The sequence below is a fragment of the Rhinoraja longicauda genome, chromosome 11 (genome assembly GCF_053455715.1).
Source record: "Rhinoraja longicauda isolate Sanriku21f chromosome 11, sRhiLon1.1, whole genome shotgun sequence".
Classification (NCBI taxonomy): Eukaryota; Metazoa; Chordata; class Chondrichthyes; order Rajiformes; family Arhynchobatidae; genus Rhinoraja; species Rhinoraja longicauda.
Window position 1 is genome coordinate 8,415,493 of NC_135963.1, and position 17,014 is coordinate 8,432,506.

The 17,014-nt window shown below is 40.2% G+C and overlaps 1 protein-coding gene across 1 annotated transcript; it reads left to right on the forward strand.

The window, feature by feature from the left end:
* The first annotated feature begins 282 nt into the window (after positions 1-282).
* LOC144598028 (volume-regulated anion channel subunit LRRC8C-like) lies at positions 283-15,669 on the forward strand. The gene is made up of 3 exons (XM_078407900.1): positions 283-320; positions 8,231-8,370; positions 13,334-15,669. Exons 2-3 carry the CDS (start codon positions 8,233-8,235, stop codon positions 15,653-15,655), a joined length of 2,460 nt encoding a protein of 819 aa, XP_078264026.1. The 5' UTR covers positions 283-320; positions 8,231-8,232; the 3' UTR covers positions 15,656-15,669.
* The last annotated feature ends 1,345 nt before the right edge of the window (positions 15,670-17,014 follow it).

Below are 17,014 nucleotides of genomic sequence, written 5' to 3' on the forward strand. Positions count from 1 at the left end.
CTATCCAGAGATGCTGAGTTACTCCAGCATTTTGTGTCTGTAAACCCTGCAGCATCTGCAGGCCCTTCTTTCACAACCTTGACTGTTGAAAATCTCCCCTGTGACTGCATCAAAGATGGCGCCGGCTTCGCACTCCACTCAACTCAACTCATCACAGCTCCCCGGTGCCAGGCACGCTTCTGCGCCGACTCAGTACGCTCCTCGCTCGCCCTCCCCCCCCCCCCCCGGCTCTCGGGCGCGGTTTGATCTGCGGGAGCGCGCGTCAACGGCCGAGGAGGCGCGGTCCCCGCACTGGGGCGGGAGCGCGCCTGAGGCAGCAGGTAAGGCGGCCGTCCGCTTGCTGTGCTTGTTCATCCCCTCCACACGCTGGGATGGAGAAGGGGAAATCAAAACATTAAATCAGACAGAACAACTCCCAACATGAGCTGTTCCTGAACAGTTGTTCCTTTCTGATATATTAGTTCTATATTTATTCCGATATGTAATCTATAAAATAATATATTCTATTCAGAAATATTACTTTTATATTCCAATATATAATCTATGAAAGAATATATTCTATTCAGAAATATTACTTCTAAATTTATTAAGAATTGTAATCTATGTAAGAATATATTCTATTCAGAAATATTACTTTTATATTCCGATATGTAATCTATGTAAGAATACATTCTATTCAGAAATATTACTTTTATGTTCCAATATATAATCTATGAAAGAATATATTCTATTCAGAAATATTACTTCTAAATTTATTAAGATATGTAATCTATGTAAGAATATATTCTATTCAGAAATATTCTAAATTTATTCAGATATGTAATCTATGTAAGAATACATTCTATTCAGAAATATTACTTTTATGTTCCGATATGTAATCTATAAAAGAATATATTCTATTCCGAAATATTACTTCTAAATTTATTAAGATATGTAATCTATGTAAGAATATATTCTATTCAGAAATATTACTTTTATATTCCGATATGTAATCTATGTAAGAATATATTCTATTCAGAAATATTACTTTTATATTCCGATATGTAATCTATGTAAGAATATATTCTATTCAGAAATATTCTAAATTTATTCAGATATGTAATCTATGTAAGAATACATTCTATTCAGAAATATTACTTTTATGTTCCGATATGTAATCTATAAAAGAATATATTCTATTCCGAAATATTACTTCTAAATTTATTAAGATATGTAATCTATGTAAGAATATATTCTATTCAGAAATATTACTTTTATATTCCGATATGTAATCTATAAAAGAATATATTCTATTCAGAAATATTACTTTTATATTCCGATATGTAATCTATGTAAGAATATATTCTATTCAGAAATATTCTAAATTTATTCAGATATGTAATCTATGTAAGAATATATTCTATTCAGAAATATTACTTTTAAATTTATTAAGATATGTAATCTATGTAAGAATATATTCTATTCAGAAATATTACTTCTAAATTTATTCAGATATGTAATCTATAAAATAATATATTCTATTCAGAAATATTACTTCTAAATTTATTAAGATATGTGAATAAGATATGTGAATAAGATATCTTATAATATGTGAATATCTTATAATATGTGAATAAGATATGTGAATAAGATATGTGAATAAGATATCTGAATAAGATATCTGAATAAGATATCTGAAGAAGGGTCTCGACCCGAAACGTCATCCATTCCTTCTCTCCTGAGATGCTGCCTGACCTGCTGAGTTACTCCAGCACTTTGTGAATAAATACCTTCGATTTGTACCAGCATCTGCAGTTATTTTCTTACACTTCTTAGTCTATGTAAGAATATATTCTATTCAGAAATATTCTAAATTTATTAAGATATGTAATCTATGTAAGAATATATTCTATTCAGAAATATTGCTTCTAAATTTATTCAGATATGTAATCTATGTACGAATATATTCTATTCAGAAATATTACTTTTATATTCAGACATGTAATCTATGAAAGAATATATTTTATTCAGAAATATTACTTCAAAATTTATTCAGATATATAATCTATAAAATAATATATTCTATTCTTTACTATATTCAGATATATATTCTACAACAGTTATATATTCTATAGCAGGATATTCTATTAAATATTAAGAAATATTCTATGCAGAATATATTCTATTCAGAAATATTGATTTTCTATTTAGAAATATATTCTATAACAAAATATATTCTATTCAGACATATTAATTCTCTATTCAGATATTCATTCTATATTCAGCTACACCATCAGAATATATCCTGTTCTAAAATATTAATTCTATATTCAGATATATATTCTGTGCATTTATATTCTTGAACAGAATATATTCTACTCAGAATGATTATATATATATTTTCAGATATACATTATATTCTATAGGTATGTATTCTACAAACAGAATATATTCTATACTGTTTAGAAATATCAATGATATATTTAATATGTTTACATAAATATTGTATCTGTAAGTGTTTCATAAACAATATTGCAAACATAGAAACATAGGAAATAGGTGCAGGAGTAGGCCATCCGTCGAGCCAGCACCGCCATTCAATATGATCATGGCTGATCATCCAGAATCAGTACCCCGTCCCTGTTTTTTTCCCAAATCCCTTGATTCTGTTAGCCCTTGGAGCTAAATCTAACTCTCTCTTGAAAACATCCAGTGAACTGGCCTCTACAGCCTTCTATGGCAGAGAATTCCACAGATTCACAAATCTCTGGGTGAAAATGTTTTTCTTCATCTCAGTCCTAAATGGCCTACCCCTTATTCTTAAACTGTGACTCCTGGTTCTGGACTCCCCCAACATCAGGAACATTTTTCTTGCATCTAGCTTGTCCAATCCCTTAAGAAATTTATTTGTTTCTATAAGATCCCTTCTCATCCTTCTAAATTCCATTGAGTACAAGCCCAGTCGACCCATTCTTTCATCATATGTCAGTCCCGCCATCCTGGGAATTAACCTGTTGAACCTACACTACACTCCCTCAATAACAAGATGTATATTTTATAATGTATATTGTAATACCAAATGTTACCCTTATACATAATCCCCATTTAGGGAGTTATGTACATGATAAAACTCTATTATAAGGAAGTGCCTTATTTAATAGGGTTTGTACAAGGAACTGCGGATGCTGGTTCACAAAACAAGACACAAGTGGTGGAGTAACTCAACGGGTCTGGCATCATCTCTGGACTGTTTTAGACCGACTTAAAATGATGACCTCACTACACAATACATTAAAACAACATGGCTCACAGGATCATGAATACATGGAATTTTGAAAAGCACAAAGTGGAGTAACTCAGCGATACACAGAACCATTGCAGACATACCTGCTTTCAAGCATAGATGGCTATTAATTTTAACATCTATCCTGTTAATTGATTGACCTCGGATACTAACTGTGTGGAGTTTGCACATTCTATGACTGTGGATTTTCTCGAAGTGCTCTGGTTCCTCCTACATCCAAAAGACATGTAGGTTTGTAGGTTAATTGGCCTCTGTAAATTGCCCCCGGTGTATAGGGTGTGGACCTCTGAATTATTCCAGCCCTTTAAGTTAAAATTTTCACCTGCACGAGCCTGTCTTTTAAAAGTAAATACAATATTTCCAAAGTATGTGCAAATATATTTTCGGAAAAACTCCAATCATAATTTATGACCATAAATGATAAATATATTACTTGACCCAGTGCATTCATGTTATATTGACTACCCTTTTGGGTTTGTTTCTCTTTAGAAACAATTAACACCATTCCACAGGCCAAGGTCTACATCTGCAGCAATTTATATGAATGGTTTATTTTCAGATATTAAATTGTTTCAATGCAAAATGTTGACATAAGCATTGTGAACACAAATGAACTTTGTTAGAATCTATATGCATGTATAACATTTTTAATATATAAATCTAATCTACATACATACATACACAGATATAACTTAGGTACTCATTGAACTAATTTGCAAATTAGCCTGAAGGTTAGTTGTTCTACAGTATTTATTATAAGCCCTTTGACCAGATGACTATTTATTGCATCAAATCAAATGCTTAGATGAATTAGGCAACTGAATCAACTGACCACAAGTAGAGAGCAGTGCAGAACTACTATCTACCTCATTGGTGGCCCTCAGACTTTCCTTGATCAGACTTTGCTGGCTTAACCTTGCACAAAACGGTATTCCCTTATCATGTATCTATATACAGTAATGGCTCAATTGTAATCATGTATTGTCTTTCTGCTGACTGAATAGCATGCAACAAAAGCTTTTCACTGTACCTCGGTACATGTAACGATAAACTAAATTGAATTGATTTGTGATCAAAATGGTGGATAAATTGGGCTCGCTAAACTTGTACAATTCATGGAGTTGTACTGCTTGCATTTGTTACTGCATTACATGCATTATGGTTATTCACTTTGGAAGTAAGAATAGAAAGGCATTTTGGAAGTAAGAATAGAAAGGCAGATTATTATCTGAATGGTGTCAAGTTAGGAGGAGGGGGAGTTCAACGAGATCTGGGTGTCCTAGTGCATCAGTCAATGAAAGGAAGCATGCAGGTACAGCAGGCAGTGAAGAAAGCCAATGGAATGTTGGCCTTCGTAACAAGAGGAGTTGAGTATAGGAGCAAAGAGGTCCTTCTACAGTTGTACCGGGCCCTGGTGAGACCGCACCTGGAGTACTGTGTGCAGTTTTGGTCTCCAAATTTGAGGAAGGATATTCTTGCTATGGAGGGCGTGCAGCGTAGGTTCACTAGGTTAATTCCCGGAATGGCGGGACTGTCGTATGTTGAAAGGCTGGAGCGATTGGGCTTGTATACACTGGAATTTAGAAGGATGAGGGGGGATCTTATTGAAACATATAAGATAATTAGGGGATTGGACACATTAGAGGCAGGAAACATGTTCCCAATGTTGGGGGAGTCCAGAACAAGGGGCCACAGTTTAAGAATAAGGGGTAGGCCATTTAGAACGGAGATGAGGAAGAACTTTTTCAGTCAGAGAGTGGTGAAGGTGTGGAATTCTCTGCCTCAGAAGGCAGTGGAGGCCAGTTCGTTGGATGCTTTCAAGAGAGAGCTGGATAGAGCTCTTAAGGATAGCGGAGTGAGGGGGTATGGGGAGAAGGCAGGAACGGGGTACTGATTGAGAGTGATCAGCCATGATCGCATTGAATGGCGGTGCTGGCTCGAAGGGCTGAATGGCCTACTCCTGCACCTATTGTCTATGCCGAGGTATGTTTTTTGATCCTTTGAAGTATACAAGTTTAGCCTGTCCGGTGAGATTAGTTCTAGTACATTACAATGAGAAAACTATTTTTGACCACAATATTTCCAGTAATGTGTGCAATGCTTTAGCATAATCCTATGATCTTCCCACATAGGATATCAAAAAGACTATTGATGCATTTGGTGACCACAATTCATTCCACCTTTTAAATCTCCCTCCAATCAACTAAATTGCAAAACTTCAGAATAATTTTATTATCTTGTGTCCTATTTTATTCATATTAGCATCTTTAAATCATGTATTGTCTTTCTGGTGTTTGGTTAGCAAGCAGCAAAAGCTTTTCACTGTACCTCGGTACACGTGACAATAAACGAAACTAAATGAAATTTGCTTATCTCAGCATTTCAGGACTTCTGTGGCACCACACTTGATTTAACTTCATTGATCCGTAAGTGTCAATTCCATATCTAACAAAACATTCCCCTAATTTAGTGTTAATTTTAGTTAGTTACTAGACCAAGTGGGCCCAAACCTCTCCTGCATTGATGCAGCACCCTGTCCTCCCCCTCCCCTCTCTCCTCAACCCCCCGTCCCCTCTCCCTTCTCCCCCACTCCCCCCTCCTCCCTTCCCCCTCCCCTCCTTTTAAACTTAAAAATGTGAATAACTTAAAAAATATAAGACTGATTTCAATAAAACTACTTGCATTATCACTAAAGTGACAATGGTGAGTAAGGTGGGCCTAAAATTGTCGCGCTACCATGTACCGTTTTGGCTGAAGTTCAGTCACTAGCAAGATAACAAACGAGAGTTTTAGTATATAGATGTCTGTGACTGGTTAGCTAGAAATTCGTTCTCTTTATTTGTGGATGGAGAGAAGATAATCTTGATTTCAGTTCCTACCCAATTTTATTATGTTTTCATCCTCCAGAACTGGATTTGCAGTCTAGTTAATTTAGTTTAAATTATTATTGTCAAGTGTACCTAGATACAATGGTAAGCTTTTATGTTGTATGCAATCCAGTCAACGAGAAGACTAAACTTGATTACAATCAAGCCATCCACACATCGTGGAGTCGGCGGCCTCCAGCTGGGATCGACCTTGAAGACTCCGGTCGCAGGGCCTGGACTTACCATCTCGGAGGCTTCGGCCGTGGGCCCTGCAGACCGCAACATCGGGAGTTCGCAGGTCCCTGGCTGGCGACCGGTTTTTGGGAGCTCCAGCCGTAGCAGCTTCGACCGCCCCGAAGCGCGAGGTACGATCGACCCGCTCGCAGGCCCTTCATCACCCTGCGTGGCTCGGCCGCAGCACTTTCCATCGCCCGGTGGGGGCTCAGGACTTTCATCGGCCTGCTCGGCTCGGCCCTGGGACTTTCCATCGCCCAGTGGGGGATCAGGACCTTCATCGGCCTGCTCAGCTCGGCCCTGGGACTTTCCATCGCCCGGTGGGGGCTTCAAAAAGTTGGGAGCCTCGATCACCTCGTGGCACCATGGGAGAAGAATGAGGAGGAGATAAGACTTTGCCTTCCATCACAGTGAGGGTATGCCTGGAGCAATCACTGTGATGGCTGTTTATGTAAAAATTGTATCTGTGTGTCCTGTGCTTTTTGTTGTCTACTGCCGGACCCTGACGTGAGAGGACGCTGGCGTTGTTTATTCGCCGCTTTTCCGTTAGGATAGTTTGTCTGTTTGTTTTTATGTTGATTGTTTTTGTAAAGCGCTTTGAGCACCTGATAAGGCGCTATATAAAATAAATGCTTATTATTATATTATTATTATTATTATTATTATATACAGATACAGGACGTATATTGTTTAGTGCAATATAAAGTCCGATTATAGATAGTTCAAAGGTCTCCAATGAGGTGGATGGTTGGTCGGGACCGCACTCTGGCTGGTGACAAGATGGTTCAGTTGCCTGATAACAACTGGGACAAAACTGTCCCTGAATCTGAAGGTATGTGTTGTCAAAGTTCTGTACCTCTTGCCTGATGCGAGAGGGGAAAAGAGTGAGACTGGTCCTTGGTGATGCTGGTGGCCTTGCCAATGCAGTGTGAAGTGTAGATGGAGTCCATGGAAGGAAGGTTGGTTTGTGTGATGGTCTGGGCTACGTCCACAACTCCCTGCAATTTCTTGTGGTCTTGGATGGAGATCTTCAGAATCAGAATCAGAATAACCTTTATTGTCATCCAAAAAAACAAGTCTTTTGAACGAAATTCCGTTACCCACAGTCCAACAATAAGAGCAATAAAAATAAGCAATAACACACACAATCACAAAAAAACACAAAACCAAAAAAAAGAAACATCCATCACAGTGAGTCTCCTCCAGTCACCTCCTCACTGTGATGGAAGGCCAGAATGTCTTCTCCCGCGGTCAGGCTGTTGAAGTTGCCACGTCGGGGCGGTCGGGGCTCCCGACATTGAAGCCCCCGCCGGGCGGAGAAAATCCCTGTTCCAGGCCGCGCTGGACGGTGAAAGGTCCACAGTGGGCCGACCCAAGCCCCGCGATTCGGGGCGGGCGAACAGTGATGCATCCCAATAAAATGGTTTCCACAGCGCATCTGTAGAAGTTGGTGAGAGTTGGTGGGGACATGCTGAACCTCCCAAGCCTTCTAAGGAAGGAAAGGTGTCGGTGTGATTTCTTAACTATTGCTTCAATGTGGCTGGTCCAAGACAAATTGCTGGTGATATTTACTCCTAAGAACATGAATGGCCATTTGTTGAAGCACTCTCCTTCCCAATCAGTATTTGAAGGTCTCTTCTAATCTACTTTTACTCAAGATATTTCATGAGTCACTTGATAGTGTAAAGCTCCAGTTCCTAGCATCCTCTGATACCTCAAAATCTCCGACACAATATATTAAAAATGTTTCCTTTCCAATGATCCATACAAATTGAGATGACCATTACCAGTCTTAAAATGAAAATGCTTGTGGCAGTAGTAATTGTATATATTTTTGTTTCTTTAGATATGTTTTCAGTGGTTGAGCTGAAATATTTTGGAGACCAACGAGCAACATTTAAAATCTTAAAACCATGGTGGGATGTCTTCACGGATTATTTAACTATTTTGATGCTCATGGTTGCAGTTTTTGGAGGCACATTACAGGTAATGTACGCCTTGTTTGGAAATGATCAATACTTCTCTATTCCCTTTATGTGGTTCACTAAGAATCCGTTCAAATCATTTCTGAAAATTACCTTCAATGTAATAACATAACCAATTTTTATTTTTTTAATTATATTTCCAGATGAGGAGAAATTTCTGTAGTCAGAGGGTGGTGAATCTGTGCTTGGCATTGCCACAGACAGTGGTGGTGGCCAAGTCATAGGGTATTTTTAAAGCAATGATTGACAGGTTCTTGATTTGTAAGTTCATATGTTCCAGAAGCAGAATTAGGCCATTCATAGAAACATAGAAACATAGAAAATAGGTGCAGGAGTAGGCCATTCGGCCCTTCGAGCCTGCACCGCCATTCAATATGATCATGGCTGATCATCCAGCTCAGTAACCAAGGGCCAAATCTAACTCCCTCTTAAATATAGCCAATGAACTGGCCTCAACTACCTTCTGTGGCAGAGAATTCCACAGACTCACCACTCTCTGTGTGAAGAAATGTTTTCTCATCTCGGTCCTAAAAGACTTCCCCCTTATCCTTAAGCTGTGACCCCTGGTTCTGGACTCCCCCAACATCGGGAACAATCTTCCCGCATCTAGCCTCTCCGACCCCTTAAGAATTTTATATGTTTCTACAAGATCCCCCCTCAGTCTTCTAAATTCCAGCGAGTACAAGCCTAGTCTATCCAGTCTTTCTTCATATGAAAGTCCCGCCATCCCAGGGATCAATCTAGTGAACCTTCTCTGTACTCCCTCTAAGGCAAGAACGTCTTTCCTCAGATTAGGAGCCCAAAACTGCACACAATACTCCAGGTGCGGTCTCACCAAGGCCCTGTACAACTGCAGTAGAACCTCCCTGCTCCTAAACTCAAATCCTCTTGCCAACATACCATTCGCTTTCTTCACTGCCTGCTGCACCTGCACGCTTGCTTTCAATGACTGGTGCACCATGACACCCAGGTCACGTTGCATCTCCCCTTCTCCTAATCGTTCACCATTCAGGTAATACTCTGCTTTCCTGTTCTTGCCGCCAAAGTGGATAACCTCACATTTATCCACATTATATTGCATCTGCCATGCATTTGCCCACTCGCCCAATCTATCCAAGTCACTCTGCAGCCTCCTAGCATCCTCCTCGCAGCTAACACTGCCACCCAGCTTCGTGTCATCCGCAAACTTAGAGATGTTGCATTCAATTCCCTCATCCAAATCATTAATATACACTGTAATAACTGGGGTCCCAGCACTGAGCCTTGCGGTACCCCACTAGTCACTTCCTGCCATTCTGAAAAGGACCCGTTTATTCCTACTCTTTGCTTCCTGTCCGCCAACCAATTTTCTATCCACCTCAACACTGGACCCTCAATACCGTGTGCTTTAAGTTTGTACACCAATCTCCTATGTGGGACCTTGTCGAAGGCCTTCTGAAAGTCCAGATATAACACATCGACTGGTTCTCCCTTATCCACTCTACTAGTTACATCCTCGAAAAATTCGTCTCATCAAGACTACTCCGCCATCGATCATGGCCGATCTATTTTTTCCTCTCAACCCCATTCTCCTGCCTTCGCCCCATAATCTACTGACACCCTGACTAATCAAGAAAGGATGTCAAAGGTTACAGGGGAAGGCAGGAGAATGGGGTTGGGAGGGAAAAATAGATCAGCCATGATCAAATGGTGGAGCAGACCCGATGAGCAGAATGGCTTAATTCTGCTCCTGTGTCCGATGATCTTGTGATCTAATATAGACTAAATAAAATCTAACGGTGGGTGTAATATAGTAGTTACAGTTTTACTATTGTTATGGAGAGTAGAATATGACCAACCTATGATCAATTTGTGACTTGCACACCTAAAGTGCTTAGAACTGCAGTCGTATGAGTATGAGCTGAACAAAATAATGCAATTGTTCTTCATAATGAAACTGCAGTCATTTTTATAGTTTGTGTATGTGTGGGTCTCTGTATTTACCAAGTTTTCCTGATTCTCCACTTGAATAAGTTATCCCCAGCACCATTTATATTTGGAATTGTGGGGGTTTGAAAGAAAGCATTTTTTTTAAGATCAGCCAATATAAAACATGAGAAAACAAAGGGTGATTGTCACCTTTTGAATCAATTGGAACTTTTAATCACTTGCTACAGTCAATAAATGTAGTAATTACAGAGGCTCAACTATGGTTAAGGCAGCACTGATATTATTGAGAGCAGCACAGTGGCACAACTGGTAGAGCTGCCGCCTCACAGCACCTGAGACCCAGGGTGACCCAGGTAATCCTGACCTCGGGTGCTGTCTCTGTGTAGTTTGCACGTTCTCGTTTTGACCACGTGGGTTTCCTCCGGGCACTCCTTTTTCATGTTCATACGTAATAGGAGCAGAATTAGGCCATTCGGCCCATCAAGTCTACTCCGCCATTCAATCATGTCACTGGTTGCATCATGGCCTGGTTTGGCAACTTGAACGCCCAGGAGCGGAAAAGACCGCAAAAAGTTGTGAACACTGCCCAATCCATCACCGGTTCTGACCTCCCCACCATCGAAGGGATTTATCAGAGTCGCTGCCTCAAAAAGGCAGCCGGCATCATCAGAGACCCACACCAAACCCAGCCACACACTCATTTGTAGGTTAATTGACCTCTAATGTGTGGCGTGTGGATACGGTAGTGGGAGAACATACAGTAGAACTAGTGTGAATGGGTGATCGATGGTTGATGTGGACACTGTAGGCTGTATCTTTCAGCTAATCAATCAATTCCTAGACTGCTTCAAACTATCACTTGAGCATAATATTTTCTCGTAAGTCACATAATGATGTAACATGGTTACTGAGATCATTTACATAGATTTAGGCTGCATGGCTCGAAGGGCCGAATGGCCTACTCCTGCACCTATTGTCTATTGTCCATTGCAACCACCGGTGACACCCTGTGTTACACCCATTTGGCGAACCGTAATTTGCCCTTAGGGGATTCATATGACATTTTCCAACAATTTGAGATACAGAATAAAATTCGCTGTTACGAAAATTATGTGGGAAAAAATAATACAAAAGAAACAATAAATGTTTTTTTAAATTTTAAATCATTCAAAATGAAGTGAGAAGAAGGGGTGCAACAGAGGCTGGAAGCGGATGGGTGGAATAAGATTTGGGAGCAGATGGAGCCAGATGGGGGTTGTAGCTGGAAGGGTGGAGATAGAAGTCTGAATAAGGGTCTCGACCCAAAACATCACCCATTCCTTCTCTCCAGAGATGCTGCCTGTCCCGCTGAGTTACTCCAGCATTTTGTGTCTATCTTCGGCTTAAACCAGCATCCGCTGTTCTTTCCTACACATAGGATGGGGATAGAGGCTCGTAGAAAAGTTCATGTTATCGGAGCAGAATTAGGCCATTCGGCCCATCGAGTCTAGTCCGCCATTTAATCATGACTGATCTATCTTTCCCTCGCAACTCTATTCTCCTGCCTTTTCCCCATAACGTTTGACGCCTTTAGTGATCGAGTTGGCAATCTCAACTTTAAAAGCACCAAAAGACTTGGCCTCCACAGTTCTACAGATCAATTCTACAGATTCAGGAGCAACTTCCCCGCTGTCATCAGACTACTGAACCGACTTCCCATAAACTAGCGGGTGCAGTTCTGATTTCCCAACCTACCCATTGCAAGCCTGAACTCTTGATAGATGGAATCAGATAAGGGAGTGGCGATGAGCAGATGGAACAAGTTGAGGGAGCAGATAGGAAAGGTGAGCCAAGGGAGAAGAAATCATTGGTAGTTAGATGCATTGGTCTCTTCCCCCTTGCCAGATGGACCCAATGGGGGAAATTGATTAGTCTGGGTAATGAGAGGGCTAGGGATGTAAAAAGAGGGAAATAAAGATGGAGAGGGACCCTGGATGGTCTGGTGTGTGTACGAAAGGAACAAAGTGTGGATGGGTTACCTGGAATTGGAAACTTCAATGTTAACATCATTGGGCTTTGGGCTACCCAGGCAGAATATGAGGGACTGTTCTTCTAGTTTACGTTTGGCCTCACCGTGGCAGTGCAGAAGGCTAAGGATAGACTGGTGGGTGTGGGGAGAAATGGAAAAATGACAAGTAACCAGAAGCTCAAGATGGCCACTGAGGATAGAATACAGCTGCTCCTCAAAGCAGTTGCCTTGTCTCAGCCTGGTTTCGTTAATGTCGTGGAGGAATTGTGTGCTTTTCTTTAAGTGGGACTTTAAAATTGATTCATTGATGCAATTTTACTAACAGCTAAAGGATTCAGGATCAGTTTCTTCCCAGCTGTTATCAGGCAACTGAACCATCCTACCGCAACCAGTGAGCAGTCCTGAACTACTATTGGACTATCTCTGATCGGACTTTACTAGCACTAAACGTTATACCTTATCATGTATCTGTAAAAAATTATAAAAGGACTGGACAAGCTAGATGCAGGAAAATTGTCCCCAATGTTGGGGGAGTCCAGAACCAGGGGCCACAGTTCAAGAATAAAGGGGAGGCCATTTAAAACTGAGGTGAGAAGAAACTTTTTCACCCAGAGAGTTGTGAATTTGTGGAATTCTCTGCCACTGAAGGCAGTGGATGCCAGGTCACTGGATGAATTTAAAAGGTTAGATAGAGCTCTAGGGGCTAGTGGAATCAAGGGATATGGGGAGAAGGCAGGCACAGGTTACTGATTGTGGCTGATTAGCCATGATCACAATGAATGGCGGTGCTGGCTCGAAGGGCCAAATGGTCTCCTCCTGCACCTATTTTCTATGTTTCCATTACACTGTGAATGGCTCGATTGTAATCATGAATTGTCTTTCCGCTGGCTGGGTAGCATGCAACAAAAGCTTTTCACTGAACCTCAGTTCACGTGACAATAAACTAAACTGAAACTGAATTGAACTTCTAATACTGTGTTTTTTGATGAACTCAAGGGTATTTATTTTCCCTTCTGTATCTAAACAGATATCAACAGACAAGATAATCTGTGTACCTGTGCCTGAAGGCTTCCTAATGGCCACCATGCAATGGAATAAAAGTGCTCTTAAAGGCCGTAAATTGAATAGTTTTGATTCAGGATTTAAGACTGATCTAGACCGTGAACAGTACAATCTAATGGATCAGTATTGCTACGACAATGCAATTCAGTGGTATTCCAAGTATTTCCCTTACATAGCTATCATCCACACACTGATATTTTTGATAAGCAGTAACTTCTGGTTCAAATTTCCAGGAACAAGTTCCAAAATCGAACATTTCATATCAATCCTCGGAAAGTGTTTAGATTCCCAATGGACGACCAAGGCCCTTTCAGAGACTGTTTACGAGGATTCTGACCTACAGATACCACAAAGAACAGTTTTATCAGGTGAACCATCTGTCACGTGTTCTTTAAACCTGCAGCAATCTTCCGATACGGTCCACTTACTGGGACACAGTGAAAGCAGTAATGACCGAATATGTGTGAATGAACCACAAGCGTCTTTGTGCAAGCCCCCATCCAAGACTTTCAAGACGGTCGGGGGCGGTGTTTATGGTCACGCTGCCGTGAAAATCCTGGACAAAAAGGAAGGAGAACAAGCGAAGGCATTGTTTGAAAAGGTCAAGAAGTTCCGTCTTCACACCGAGGAAGGCCATATTCTTTACATGATGTACATAAGGCAAACTATTTTACGATCTATTCAAACAATTCTCATTCTGGCCTACTTTGTTACACGGATTCCTCAAATGAAGCACATAGTCCACTGTGTAGATGGAATCCATATCACAGGCTTCACAGAATTTTTCTGCATCCATGGCCTTTGGCGGATATTCAGGATGTTGTCCATCGTGTATGTTGTAGTCATATTCATTTACTGCATCACATGCACCTACACACTCTACTGGATCTTTTACTTTAAACTTAAGGAATATTCATTTGCGTATGTCCGAGAGGAAACTGGGATTGATGACATTCCAGATGTGAAAAACGACTTTGCGTTTTTACTGCACCTTATTGACCAATATGACAAATTGTACGCCAGGAAGTTTGCTGTGTTTCTATCTGATGTTAGTGAGAACAAACTCCGTCAACTAAACTTGAGTTATGAATGGACACACGAAAAACTTCAGCAACGTATAACGACTAACGAAGACAACAAGACTGAATTACATCTCTTTATGTTACCTGGTATTCCAAACAGTGTTTACGATATTTATAACCTGGAAGTATTAAAGTTAGAATTTATTAAAGATGTCTTAATTAGCGCAGCCATCTCGCAGCAAACTTCGCTCCAAGAACTCTGGGTGTACAACTGTATAATAAAAGTAGAAAACCGAGCACTTGCATTTTTGAAAGATACAATAACAATTTTAAGAGTCCGGTTTGCAAATTCTTATGAAATACCACAGTGGATGTATTGTCTGAAAAATCTGCGCACATTGTATCTTGAAGGAAATTTGTTAATTGACAGCAAGTCTTCTATTGTCCTGCAGTCACTGTGTGACTTAGAACGGCTTAAATCTTTGCATCTAAAATCAAATGTCACTAAAATACCTGCAGCAGTCATTGATGTTGCTCATCGTCTCCAGCACCTCACAATCGACAATCAGGGCAAAAGGTTCACCACTCTCAATGGCCTCAGAAAGATGCTTTGCCTGTCCATTCTCAAGCTGTACAGCTGCGACCTGGAGCGAATCCCAAGTGCCATATTTAGCCTGAGCAATCTTCAAGAAATGGACCTCAAAGACAACAACCTGAGGACCTTGGAAGAGCTAGCTAGTTTCCAGCATCTTCGCAAACTCACCACGCTGAAACTTCACTACAACAAAATTTCACAGATCCCTGTGTACATTGTCAAAGCCAGCTCACTCGAAATGCTCTATTTAACTAAAAACAACATTAGTTTTCTTCCGTCAAATCTATTTAAGCTCACCAGACTAAGGCATCTAGATGTAGGCCAGAATATTATTACAAGCATTCCCACTGAGATAGAACAACTGGAAGATCTTCACTACTTCAACATTGAGAGTAACAAGGTGTCTGAATTACCCTTGGAATTGTTTTTTTGTACAAAGCTCAGGGTGTTAATACTTTCACATAATCTTTTGACTTGCATTCCACCCAAGGTGAAAAATCTGATACAACTTCGCCAGCTAGACCTGAAAGGCAACAAATTGCAATATTTGCCACCTGAACTGGAAAAGTGCCAGTGTTTGAAGAGGAGTCAGTTGAACGTGGAAGAGGACATTTTCAACACACTGCCATATGACGTCAGAGAAGAATTCATAAACCGAGAGTCCAAGTGAATTGCAAATATATGTAAATACTGTGGTTGAATAATCTATTTTCTATGCATTTTTAATAATTTTTAATGTATACTGCTCAAATATATCTGTGCATTAAAAAAAAAATTCACCGAAGATGATTTTCCAAACTAACAACTTCTTTTTTCTTGTTTATTTAATACAGTGAGATATCTCAAGTTTTTTAATGCTTACAAAAAGGTGCCAGTAGAAAATTTAGGGGAGAACAAAAGGCCAGAGAAAGTGCACTCCGTGTAAAAGCTGAGAAGTACCAATATGCGCATTTAAGACAAGTGCTTGTCGCAGATTAGGGAGAAGGGAATTCAATGGTGTTTCAATAGAGGCTGTAAAAACTGAAGACCAGGTAAAGATGAGGAAAGTGCAGAAAGAAATGGATGGATTTATCAATGGCGAAGTGATATTCATTGGGGGTCGGTGGAAGTTGGCAAGCCAATTATGCATGGAGAAGAAAGTCGTCAGGTATAAATTAAAGTTCCAGGTAAAAAATAATGTGATTGTAGCGCGTCGATAAAGGCAAGGAGCCGGGTATTTCGAGAAGGTATATTTTATTGTATAACTGTTATCAGACGGGTCTAGTCTGCCGGAATGGCTTGGCGCCCAAACCTTGTCCTTATATACCTGGTCCCGGACCGCCTCCCGGGACTGGTCCATTCCCGTGCCGAGGGGTCGGTAGAAGTATGGCCCGACCCTTGGGAGCCGCCACATGATAGTTTTAATCTAACTAATTTATTTTTTAATGATTTCTGATTCAGAAAGGCAGACAATTCTCAGCAGTTAAAAAATTGAAAATGATTCTAACCATCATCGCTCAGTCTAATATATATACCCCTAATCGACACCTTAACCAGAAATGAACTGGAACTCGATGCTCAATTCTGTACTTCCAATTGAATTTTACCAATTCAAATTTACAATTGAACTTAATATTTACATCAATGAAAGATGAAATGCGGTTGGTTGGCAGATCATCTGCATTATGTTCTGACATATATATGCATCAATAGGATGACCTTTGCTTTTTTCCCATTTTTCCTTCCCTTTTCGGTTTTCCCCTCAAGGCTTTTGCTGGGTACATTTCCACAATGCTAACAACCTGGATCAATTACCATCTTCAAGTGATTCTGGTAAGACAGGGATTCTGGTAAGATTCTGGCTAACACAGGGAAGTGTATCGTACTGGAGGGCTACAGTGGAAGACATTGCTCTCATTTCTGATACTGTTATTTCTTTGTTTGCCGACATTGAAAGCAACTTTACCATCTTAGTGTCCTGTTTAGTGGAGTTGAGTAATTCTCAGCAGTCGAGAAATTGAAAATGATTCTAACCACCGTAGCTCAGTCT

Coding starts and splice junctions, on each gene's coding strand:
- LOC144598028 (XM_078407900.1), top strand. CDS start 8,233: ATGTTTTCAGTGGTTGAGCTGAAATATTTTGGAGACCAACGAGCAACA. Junction 8,371..13,333: donor TTTTTGGAGGCACATTACAG/GTAATGTACGCC, acceptor GTATCTAAACAG/ATATCAACAGACAAGATAAT.